The sequence below is a fragment of the Charadrius vociferus genome, unplaced genomic scaffold (genome assembly GCF_000708025.1).
Source record: "Charadrius vociferus isolate BGI_N301 unplaced genomic scaffold, ASM70802v2 scaffold560, whole genome shotgun sequence".
In the NCBI taxonomy this organism is placed as follows: domain Eukaryota; kingdom Metazoa; phylum Chordata; class Aves; order Charadriiformes; family Charadriidae; genus Charadrius; species Charadrius vociferus.
In genome coordinates this window covers 1,135,166-1,146,565 of record NW_009646459.1, presented here as the reverse complement: position 1 = coordinate 1,146,565, position 11,400 = coordinate 1,135,166, and the positions used below count along the sequence as shown (strand labels likewise).

At 41.3% G+C, this 11,400-nt stretch overlaps 1 protein-coding gene across 1 annotated transcript; it reads left to right on the top strand.

The window, feature by feature from the left end:
• The first annotated feature begins 9,522 nt into the window (after positions 1-9,522).
• GCNT1 (glucosaminyl (N-acetyl) transferase 1, core 2) lies at positions 9,523-10,803 on the top strand. Its single transcript, XM_009882712.1, has one exon. It carries the CDS (start codon positions 9,523-9,525, stop codon positions 10,801-10,803), a length of 1,281 nt encoding a protein of 426 aa, XP_009881014.1.
• Positions 10,804-11,400: the final 597 nt, after the last annotated feature.

The window sequence follows — 11,400 nt, the reverse complement described above, 5'->3', positions numbered from 1 at the left end:
TCTCCTCTCCTCTCCTCTCCTCTCCCTCTTCCCTTTCTTTCCTTCTCCCTTTTCTCCCGCCCTCCGCCTTCTGTCTGCCTTTCTTCCCTTCCTCCCTTTGCCTTTTCCCGCATTCAGGGGAGCCCAGGGCAGGCTGTTGGCCTCGGGGTGCTGGGTTGGTATGAAATCTGTTAGTGAGCACAGGGTTCAGGGGACACGCGATGCTCCTGAGGTATTGCAGTCATGGGTTGTGGCAATTTTTTTCTCTTTTCTCTGTTAAACTTGCTAGAACTGGGAAAAACCTGAATTCTCCCTTTTTTTTTTTTTTTTTTTTTTTTTTTTTTTCCCCCAGAACAGCAAAGCTGTTTAGAAGGTTGTAAATAGTTTTCCGTGACCCACGATGGGTGGGGGGACTCAGAAGCCTGACAGGAGGCTCAGTTATGCTCTGGCATTTTGCCTTCTTTCAAGGTTGCTCGGAAAAGTAGATTTCTTTGTGGGGAAGAGGAGGAGTGGCAGCAGGAGGGAATTGCTCTTTTGGAGCCTGCAATTTTATATTCCTTTTTTAATGGAATATGAGGCGGGCGACCTCAGAGCTGGCAAGAATGACAGAGTCAGAAACGGTAGTAAGAGAAGTGGGGACAAATGTAGCATTTCAGTCTATCAGCTTCAACTTGAAAATTCTTGTGAAAAATAATGCAGGATTTGTAGCTCAGGTTGGAGGTCAGTTACAATGCTACGTGGCTTCTCAAAGTAGGTGTATATAGAAGAAAATACTAGTTTTATTTTATCTCCTCAGTGGTCCTCTATACTCTGCCTATGGTAAACATCAGTTACCAGCACCATCTCTTTCCTATGAACCTGAATTGTCTGGGGTAATACTTCTTTCCTGAGGCCAAAAGAGACAAATGTTGCTTAAAAACCCGATTAATACCTTTGCCAAGTCTATTCTTTTTTTTTTTCTAACTTAAGCGAAATGCACTGGGGAACATACAAGCTGAAGATTTACAGTCTGCTGTGCTGAGAATATGGTGATTTACTGAGCAAAATCCTGCTCTCCATATTTGTTGCCACAGTGGAAACCCACTGCTAGTCTTATGAAAAGATTTAATTTTGTTTTTCCAATAATGTCTTTCTGGTTTTCCTTTGGATTCCAACGTAATCCAAAAGTTCTCCATTTACTTTGGTTCTTAAGCTTCTGAAACTTGAAAATACCTAACTTTATCAACCTAGGTTTCTGTCTTAGGAAAGGTGAAAAAAGGTAATTCCACAGGAATGTGGTATGTCCAGCTAGTACAACCGAAATAACTTGTGCTATTAGATTTACTTATAGCTCCAGGGAAACCACTTCTTGCACTGTGAAGCATTATTATATGCAGGGTACTTGTGAGGCCAGTAGAGAAGCTGAATAAAACAAACAGAAACCTCATCACATCTCAGAAAACTGTGATAGGTCATCTCTGAAAGCTGTTTGCACCCACCAGACAAGAACATTGTAAATCATAACAAAAACTGTGTGTGTTTGGTAACTGTGTTAGCAAAATGTTCCCAGTTGCAGATTCTCCTTTCATAGTCATGCATACTGTTCTTGATTAGATTTTAGAGCCGCCTTTTGTTCATCTTTTTCAGGGGTGGGAGGATTAGGCTGTTTTCCAACTGAAAAATCCTGTAAGGAAGGAAATAAAAGGTGGCAGTTCTCACCCAGTATGAAGTTTCTGTGATGACAGTGAAAGTTACTCATTGCTGATGATACATACAGCACTATAAACTACACTATGGGGAAGCGTTGTCTGTCTTTTTGTGTATTTTCCAACAGAACCTGCTTTCCAGGTAATACCTGCTCCTTAGACAATAAAAAGTTGTATTTTTGAACTGTATTTTTATGTGCAGTTGTCTTGCAGGTCAGATTAAACTTATCTCACCTGAACTGAACAGCGGAAAACCCCAAAAATATCATATAGTACCTCTTAAGCTGTAGATTAAAAGTAGGAAGTATTACTTCATTGACTTGCACAATATGGTTAAACCTGTGATGCTGATCCTTGTTAGTCCTGCAACTACAAGAGACAGCTGTTCTTTTCAGAGGAGATCCTTGCTGCTGGTACTATTTGTCCTTCAGCTCACTGATGAACTGTAATTGTAGGCATGGGTTTAAAACATTAGCTTCTACGTCAGGTGAGAGAAAGTCTCCTCAGAATACTATTTTAAATGGTGTGCTTGAAGAGGGATCCACGTACTCAAAAATTTGACTTCCGTCCCCCATGAGATTTATTTAGTCATAGCTTAATAGATATTACCTTTCCTGTAACAGAGGCTGCCAGTGTGTCCCATTCTGCAATACAGCATTGTTGCAAGGCAGCAGTTGGCAAAATTGTGTAGGTGGGTGCGAGGAGTGCAGCAACTGCTCCATTCCTGGTGAAATTATAGTTCCGACTTTAGAATAATGTGAAAAAATAGATACGCATTTTACTTTGAAGCAGCCAACATGTACAAATTACCTTGATGAACACCAGGGAGTTTTACTGGGTGCTACATTGGACAACATTACTTTAAAGATTTTGTGAGGTTTTGTTTTAGGATTTGTGAGTACGCTTTCAGTGTTAAGTTACTTTGAGGTAAAACATAGCTTCTCATCAGTACTAAGAGTTGCAGACTTCTTGAGGTTGGAACTGGTCACTGAATGACTTTGGCATAGTGGCTTTACTTTCCTTAGTTGAAATTTCTTATTGTTCTAGGTCTGTCTGTGGGACCTCTAAGGACGGATGTTAAGGAAGGCAAATAGGGATCAGGCTTTCAACTGTTCTGAGGAAGATTCACTTGATGCAGTAGTACAAGAGAGTATTAGAAAGGCTACCAAAATTTACATTTTTTCAGTGCCATTTTATACACTTGAGTTCATGTGGATTTTACTCGTTTTTTAAGATAAAGATTGTAGTGTGTCAGATACCTGACATTTGAACATAAGATCTTCAGATAACCCTGGAGTATGGATTTCTTTTCATACTTCTCCCCGGCCCTACCCTGAAAAACAGCTATCTGCTTCTAGCTACTCTCACTATTTAATCTCCGGGTAGTGGTAGGTGTGGCAGTACTAGTCATCTGCAGAGTTTTGTTTAAAGCTGCCTTCTAAGCTAACAAAGGACTAGAAATGTGTTATTTTTTTTCTATAAAAAAGGGTATAACTATTTCTTTTTTACGATTTTAAAGCAGCTCTGAAGGAAAAGCCCTGCTCTTGCAGAGCGTTGTCAATGAGCAGACAACTGCATCCACGTGGAACCCTGCTGCTGCTTCTGAATGACTTTCAGAATTAAGGTCTTAGCCCCGCAAAGTCTAATGGTAACCCAGATACTCAGTTTATGACCAGTTCTTATTTTCAGTAAGACTGAGGGCTGTCTATCGGAACAAACATGACTACTTTCATTCAGTTACAGGCGTATCTACTTTCAAGATCGTGCTGCTTGATATCATGGAAATGCTGAGTAAATGTGACTCTGCTCCGTGTCGGGCACATCTCTGCAGATAACCCTTCGTCTGTGTGGTTTGTCTTTGTGCTTATGCGTGGTTGTGTTTGTGCAAGCTGCTCATGGCTTTAAAGATCAGTTCTTCATCAGAACTAATGTTCTCCCTAACTGAACCTGAATGGAAGCAGGTTATTTGTAATAACTGCTTGCAGGACATGTATGCTTTTAAGCATCGCAGGTATGCCCTGGTAGAACTCAAGGACTTTCCAGCAAATCCACCCTCAGTGGAGGGCCTTCTTCTGAAGTGTTGAGGAAAAGTTTTGTATCTCAGGTGAAATTTGTGGGGAAAAAGATCAGCAAGGATCTGGTCAACACCTCCTCACTTACTATTCTTAGGGTTAACTGAAGTTTCCTTTTATCTTCCCTCCCGCCAAGGCAAGAAAAGGGAAAAATATGTTCTGACTCTCACTCCCCACCCATTGAAACGATTACTTGTCTCCTGGCCCATCCCAACTACCACTTCAGAGGTGAGCGTACTCAGCACGACACTTCCACTTGGCTTTTCTTCACTATATTTCTGTAAGAACAATAATCTCAGGTTGTCGTGAATGGATGTAGGATATTAGTGCCGCTGCCAGGAAGTTTTCAAGTCCCCGTTTTAAAGCTTTGATTAAAACCTAATGTGTCTGTGGACCTATAATAGAGGCGTGCGTAATGTTGATGTTGCTGGGGTCCTCTCCACAGAAGCTGTATGCCCCAAGTCACCACAGCAACTACGAGAGAGCAAACACCACTGTCTGCTGGCTCTGGTATTTGTTAGGGGAAGCAGAATAGGAGGGAAAATGAAGGGAAGGAGTTGGTGCACGTTAGTTCACCTGTTTTCCCAATCCTGAGGCGGTGACTGGGGCGAAATTGACAGCCCCGGAGAGCCGTGCCACCCTCGTGTAACACTGAGTGGGGGCTGCCACTGCTTGTCACCTCGTGTAGGAAAAGACACAGCTCTCACTCGCAGCCATCTCAGCCCAAACAAGAGCCTAAAATCCCGCAGCCTGGGTTTGCTGGGCTACGGGGTGGTAAGCAGAGATGTCCATGGCCCCGCAGGGCCAGGGGCTCCCCAGGCTGGGTCTGTCTGGGCAGGGCATGGCAGCTGGCCCTGTCCCACCACCCCAGCCGGGAGCGGGGCAGCCAGGGGACATGGGGGCAGCTCTGGCACCAGGCGCCTCTCCAGGGACGTGGACAGGCCGAGGCTGGGCTGGGATTTGGGCACAGCTTGTCAGGGCATGTGGCCAGGCTGTGGGGGCTGGAGCCCTACTATGGCATCACTGGGGCAGGGGCTGACAGCCCTGGGAGGCTCAAGTGGGGCCATGGGGGAGCTTGGAGGTGACTGGTTGGAGCCGTCAAGGCCTGTTAGTGCCTTTGGGGCCCTGATGGCGGCCATGAGAGTTGAATGCAGAGAGCCTCCCCAGGGGCCAGCTGGTTGGATCTGCTGTCATACCCCTCCTGGCCTGACGTGCCCCAGAGATGGGCAATGGGGCTGCTCCTTCCACCGGCAGCACATCATGATGCTGGACCAGTCACACCACGGAACTGCAGCCAAAGAGGTCTGCTGTGCTGGGGGCCAAAGGCTGGTTTCTATGTTGCCAGGCCGAGGCACGTGCCCTTCATCAGGGCTGGTGTAGCAGCACTTTGCCGGCTCTGCGCCCTCGCAGACATCCTCTTTTTTAGGACCAGCCCCATGGTGTGGATATCAGGGTCTTTGCTAATAGCACTGCCATTGTGTGCTGCACATCCAGTCCAGCCTGTCTGTATAAATCCGTCACGTGAACTTTGGTCTCTCTTTGAGCTGTGGTATAATCTTGTAAAAGGGTTTATTTGTGGGTTTGGTTTTGTTTTGTTTGATTGGTTTTCTTGTTGTTTTTTTTTTTTTCTGAAGACTTGGGTTTCTTTTGGGATTTTCTGTTTGTTTTTAAGGATGGGTGAAGCCAAACTTATCTAAAATCACGTGCTGAGCTGGGCCCGGAGGGTGTTGCTCCCTCCTGTCCCTGGCTTCAGCCTTTCTTTGGTGAAGGTTATTCACCTTCAGCTCCTTTGGCATAAATGCCCACATAGTCTATTGAGGACTTGTTTCAGTCAGTACCACAGGTCAGATTAATAATTTAGCTTGTAGGGTTAACACAAGTTTATATAGCTGGTTTCTATGGGCTGTTTTACAGTAACACCTTTACAGTGATATGAAAGTTAAATCAGAACCTGACTTTTACCAAGACATCGCCCAAACTGCCAGGTAGTGAGTGCTTGTTTCACAGATGCATAAACTAAGAGGCAGATGATCCGAGTTATTTGCCCTCTGACACAGAAGAGGTGCCAGAAATGGAGATTGAAACTAGGTATAGTAATCCTTCTTTCCATAAGATCTATTTAAATGGAGAACGCTAGTATCTAGTAGAAATCAAGTTGAAATTATCTTGCTTTTGTGTTCAGTCATACCATACAGTATGTATACAGCAATGAAGAATAATTTTGGCAGGAAAGAAGGAAGTGGGTGGCTAACTCAACCTTCGTACTAACTCTTCCAAATACCAGCAACTGCTACAAGTTTCCCCTTTTAATGACTACTGCGTTAGAAATACAGGCTCTGACTTGAGCAGAAGGCAGTAAAAGAAGGAAGCGGGTCAAGTGCATAACTTCTGTAACTGAACTTCAGTTGGGAGCAAGACCAAGGCTGCAGCATTAAGTCTTTTATCTGTGGCTGCACTAACCTCCCCCCTGCTCTCCCACAGTGCAAAGTGCTGCTGCTGACACCATATTCTCTAGTGTGCACACTAAAACTACACAGAGCTTGAGAAAAAGGTGTTAAAAGCTTTACTGAATGCAGTCTGAAGCTATGTTAATGCGTATTCTAGATTCATAAAACTTTATGAAATAAAATCCAGGTATATTATTAGATGAAAGGTACCAAATCTTTCCTTATCCTGTAATGGTCAGCTTTTACAAAGAAGGGAATATGATCAAGTTTTAGGACTTTTTAGAAAAGGAGTTGCAAGCATAAACAAATAGTAACTTTTTGTTAATACTATTCAGAGGAAGTAGCATGTCAGTGAGAGAAATTTGACTGTGGGGAAAAACCTACACCTAAAGATAAGAGCCATGTTAATATGTAAATGTTTGCAGATCTCTCATTTCGGTATAATGGTAATGCAGGGTCTGATTATTCTGAGCTCAAAACAATAGAGGAGTGCACCCAGCTGGGTATACAAGGCCTTTCTGAAAGAGATTCTTTATCCTGCTTTCAGCTAAGTTTTAGAATAAAACAGGAGCAGGAAAGATTTCTTAGCAAGCTTTATTCTTCTGAAATTGTAGAAGGTGAAGGCCGCAATGATAGCTTTTGATTAAGGGTCTGTGTGCCTGCATTGTAAAGAACAGGGAGGGGGTGGCAATCCTCTTGAAGGGCGTGTTACTCCGCAGTGCTAGTGCTCCTATAAAAAATGAGAATAGGATAAAATAGTAGTGCTAACTCTCATCCTAAAGAAAGAAGGATTCCACCTTCTGTCAGCTAAAGCTTCACAAATATGTGGTCTTCCTTTCTGAGAAGGTAGGCAGTAATTTAAAGGTAACCAGTATCGCAAACTTCACCCTATGGAAATATATACTCAATAGAGATGGAGACTACCACATAGCTACTATCCTTCCTTTGTTAATTTCATATGTGATGGATATATTTTTATTGGGTCACATCTACTAGTCAAAACCAGCAGGATGTCAAGGAAGCAAGCGTGTGATAAATTATAAAGCATGTTAAAAATTGCTCTAATTTATGTCATTGTTTGATGCCACATTTCAAACTAAAAGTGGTAACTGTGGAATTTCCCTTTTTAATTTTTTTTTTTAAATTCAAATTAAAGTGTGAGATGTGATACTTGGAAGGTACCTCTCTGTGCTTTCAGCTGTAATTGCACGCTAGTTCACCCGGCTACTTAGCTTAAGGGTTAAAATTTTAGTTCTTCCTGTTTGACTTCACTATACACCTAAACCAGACTTGGAACAAAGGTCCACCTTCCTAAGATAAATTCAAAATGCAGGATAAAATAATTACAGGTATAACTCTGAAAACAAGGTACACTTTATAGTAAATAAGGTGTTTATATAATGCTGTTAGTCACAAATAGGTTGTGGCCTCTGCCTGTTGGTGGCTTGAATTACAAAATATTTGGTTATTGTACTTCCTTAAAATACTGCTGATCCTTATAGCTGTGCTAGACCTTTGTGCAGGGATCCGCCCCCTCCCCCCACCTGCTACATGTGGATCAATTCTCCCAGTGAGTTTGTAATTCTGTGGGCACAGTGGTGGACCCAGTGTGTAGTGCATCCTGGTAGCAGCATTACTACCAAAAAACTTTGTGATGCCAAACCTCAATTTCTTGCATGCACCTGTTCTGAGATTTGCAAGTAGCAGGTTAAAAGCCACAGTTTGAGAATTAAAAGCTAAAAAGGTACCGGGCTAGCTTAAAGAAAAGAGGAGAAAAAAAGAAAAACCTTATGCTGAAGAGCCTACAGCAAAACCCAGAAGTGGATGCAGTGCACTCTTCTTTTCCTTAAACACATTTTCTTAGTAGTTTTTAGGGGTACCAGTTATTCTCAGAGCTGTTCAGAAAGTTATTCAGAGGCACTAAATTTTTCTTGAAAGTAGTAAAAATGAAGGAGCTGTATATCTCTCAAATACTTCAATATTTCATTAAGCTTTTAACTCACAGATTAAAATTTTGGAACACATTCTCTATAAACTGTATTGGCTTTTGCAGTTAGAGGTTGGTTTGAAATTCAAACCTGCACTGAATCAGTTGGCAATGAATTTGTGAGTATGAATGGCATTTGAGTGGTGATGTAAGTTGTTTAAGGATATCCTGTTCTTTATCAGTTTACCTGCATGAGGTAGTACTTACAAAGAAGACACCCAGTTCTGTAATCCAGTTCTAGACTGCAATTTTCTCAACAGCTGTGGCTGTAGCAGCTGCATAACTGTGTGGTGATCCCTTTGCAGAATACTCAAACAGAAAGAAGGTACTTAAGGGGAAACAGGACTAACAAACAAACATGATGTAGTGCCTGTGAAATAAAGATGAAAATAAAGTTGGCATATTATAAATCTTGTTGCAACTCAACCTTGCAGCATATTTCCACTTAAAAGCAATTGTTGAATCATAAAAACAAGCGCGTTTAAACGATGGTAACACAATACTGCTGTGCTCTTAGATTTGTGCATTTGTAGTGACTTAACGCAAATCAGCTTTAGAGATAGGCCGCAAGCATTGCCTTTTACCTTAAAAAGGTGCTTCAGCAATTCAGTCACAGCTGTTCTCAGAACATTGAGGAGCTATGCTATACTAATTTCTTTCTCCCCTTTTCATCAGCTGTTTCCTGATGGTATTTCTAAGCTCATCTGCAGGATGTTGAAGAGTCTGTATCTCACACAAAAGTCTTGAAAGCCTTCAGGGGCTGCTTTCCTAGTGAGAAGACAAAGCACAAGTAGCATCCAGGAAGTGAGTGGTAAGTTATAATGAAATCTATGTCACTACTGAAGTGAGTATAAAATATTCTTGTCAAACTGAAGTGTGAATTAATATCAAATACTTGTTTCTCAGTAATGTGTGTGACTTACTGGTGTTAATTTTGTCAGGTGCAGCTGAATCACCTCTGTTTTCCTACTGAAGTTTGGCTACTTGTAGTCTTAGTACTACAGAAATAGTGTATCATGAAAACTATCTACCTCTCCCAATCTTTTTCTAGAAAAATCAACTAATCTTATTCATTAATTTCTAACTTCCAACAGAAAATTTTTTGCTGAACTACTCCCCTTTTCACTGTCACTAAATAACAATGTAATTACTAACCATTTTTTTTAAAGAAACCTTTTGGTCTTTGAATGACAGTCATATTTCATTTTATTTTAGGATTTTTCCTTCCATTTCCCTGAAAAACTCACCAAATTCCTGAGAAACACAAACTGTTTTTTCTGAAGTTGTTGAAGCTGATATGAGCAGAGTGGAGGGCATTTTTTTTAGCCCTGCAAAGCTACCTGGTATTTGAAATGCTGAAGAGGAAATTACGGTTTTGCCACAACTCACGCTTCAGGCTTTTCTTGGGTCTAACTCTTATTTTAGTAATCATTTCGGTTTTAAAAGTTAACCAGAAACAAGACTTCTTAAATCGGAGACATCTAGAGCTGACAAAAGAAGATCCTATTGGTAATGTTAACTGCACCAAGATCATAGAGGGAGATATAGAAGAAATTCAAAAGGTAAAGCTCGAGACGTTGCTAGTGTCATTTAAGCAACGCCCCAGACTAACAATAAATGATTATATTAACATGACAGCAGACTGCGCCTCCTTCACCAAGACTAGGAAATATATTATGGAACCTCTCAGCAATGAAGAAGCAGAATTTCCAATTGCTTACTCAATAGTGGTTTATCACAAAATTGAGATGCTTGATCGACTTCTAAGATCAATCTATGCCCCTCAGAATTTTTACTGCATTCATGTTGACAAGAAGTCTCCAGAATCTTTTTTTACTGCTGTGAAGGGAATAGTCTCATGTTTTGATAATGTCTTTATTTCCAGCCAGTTAGAGAGTGTTGTGTATGCCTCATGGAGCAGGGTGCAGGCAGACATTAACTGCATGAAAGATCTCTCCAGAAGAAGTTCAAACTGGAAATACCTAATCAACCTCTGTGGCATGGACTTTCCTATAAAGACCAACCAGGAAATAGTAGAGAAATTAAAAGCCCTTAAAGGTGAAAATAGTTTAGAAACAGAAAAAATGCCTGTTTATAAAGAAGTAAGGTGGAAAAAACACCATGAGATTATTGATGGTAAAATAAAGAACACAGGCATAGACAAAGAACTACCACCTCTCAGTACTCCAATTTTTTCTGGTAGTGCCTATTTTGTAGTTAGCAGAAGATTTGTAGAATATGTATTAGAAAGCAACAAAATACTTAAGTTCATTGAGTGGGCAAAAGACACTTACAGCCCAGATGAGTACCTGTGGGCAACAATTCAGCGAATCCCTGAAGTCCCGGGTGCAGTTTCTTCTAGTGTCAAGTATGATGTTTCTGACATGAATGCACTGGCCAGGTTTGTCAAGTGGCAGTACTTTGAAGGTGACGTATCCAAAGGTGCACCCTACCCACCATGCAGTGGAGTTCACGTTCGCTCTGTCTGTGTTTTTGGGGTAGGAGACCTGAACTGGATTCTACGAAACCACCACTTCTTTGCCAATAAGTTTGACACTGATGTTGACCCTTTTGCAGTGAAATGTTTAGAGGAGCATTTGCGACACAAAGCTTTGTATCTGCAAAAGAACTAAAATACTGCATGCTCTTTTTACGAAACATGGGTATATATAGTATACAGCTATGTACTTTAACATGTAACATCGGTGTTGGTGATGTGGATGATGGGTATAATGGTTCTCACCATGTTGGTAACCATACCAACATGATGCCCTCCCTGCCTTGTCCATGGGCAAGGGGGAGAGAAGACATATTTCAAGTGAAGATGGGGATGCCTTGTGTTGCACAGTGAGGCTTGGAACTTTGGGTACAAAATTGAACACAGCAATTTTTGTAAGGCCAACTATTTGGAATATTTATTATCTAAGAGGTATAATAAATTGTAATAGTTTGGCTAAAATACTTGTTTTAAGGCTTGGAAACTGCATGTTGTTCATGGTTATTCCTCATTTTTTTTCCATGAACGTAATGCTAGCTGGAAGGGAAAGGTGAACTGGGGATAAAAAAAAAAAAAGAAAAAAGCAGCTGGACTGCACAGACTTTGTACTGAGTACTGAAAGATCTCAGGAAAATAACATTAGAATTGATCTGAAAACTATACAAAAGGGAATATGCCAAAGCCAGCTGTCAATATTTAACTTAAATCTGATTGCTGTAGTTCTGTAATGTGT

Coding starts and splice junctions, on each gene's coding strand:
- GCNT1 (XM_009882712.1), top strand. CDS start 9,523: ATGCTGAAGAGGAAATTACGGTTTTGCCACAACTCACGCTTCAGGCTT.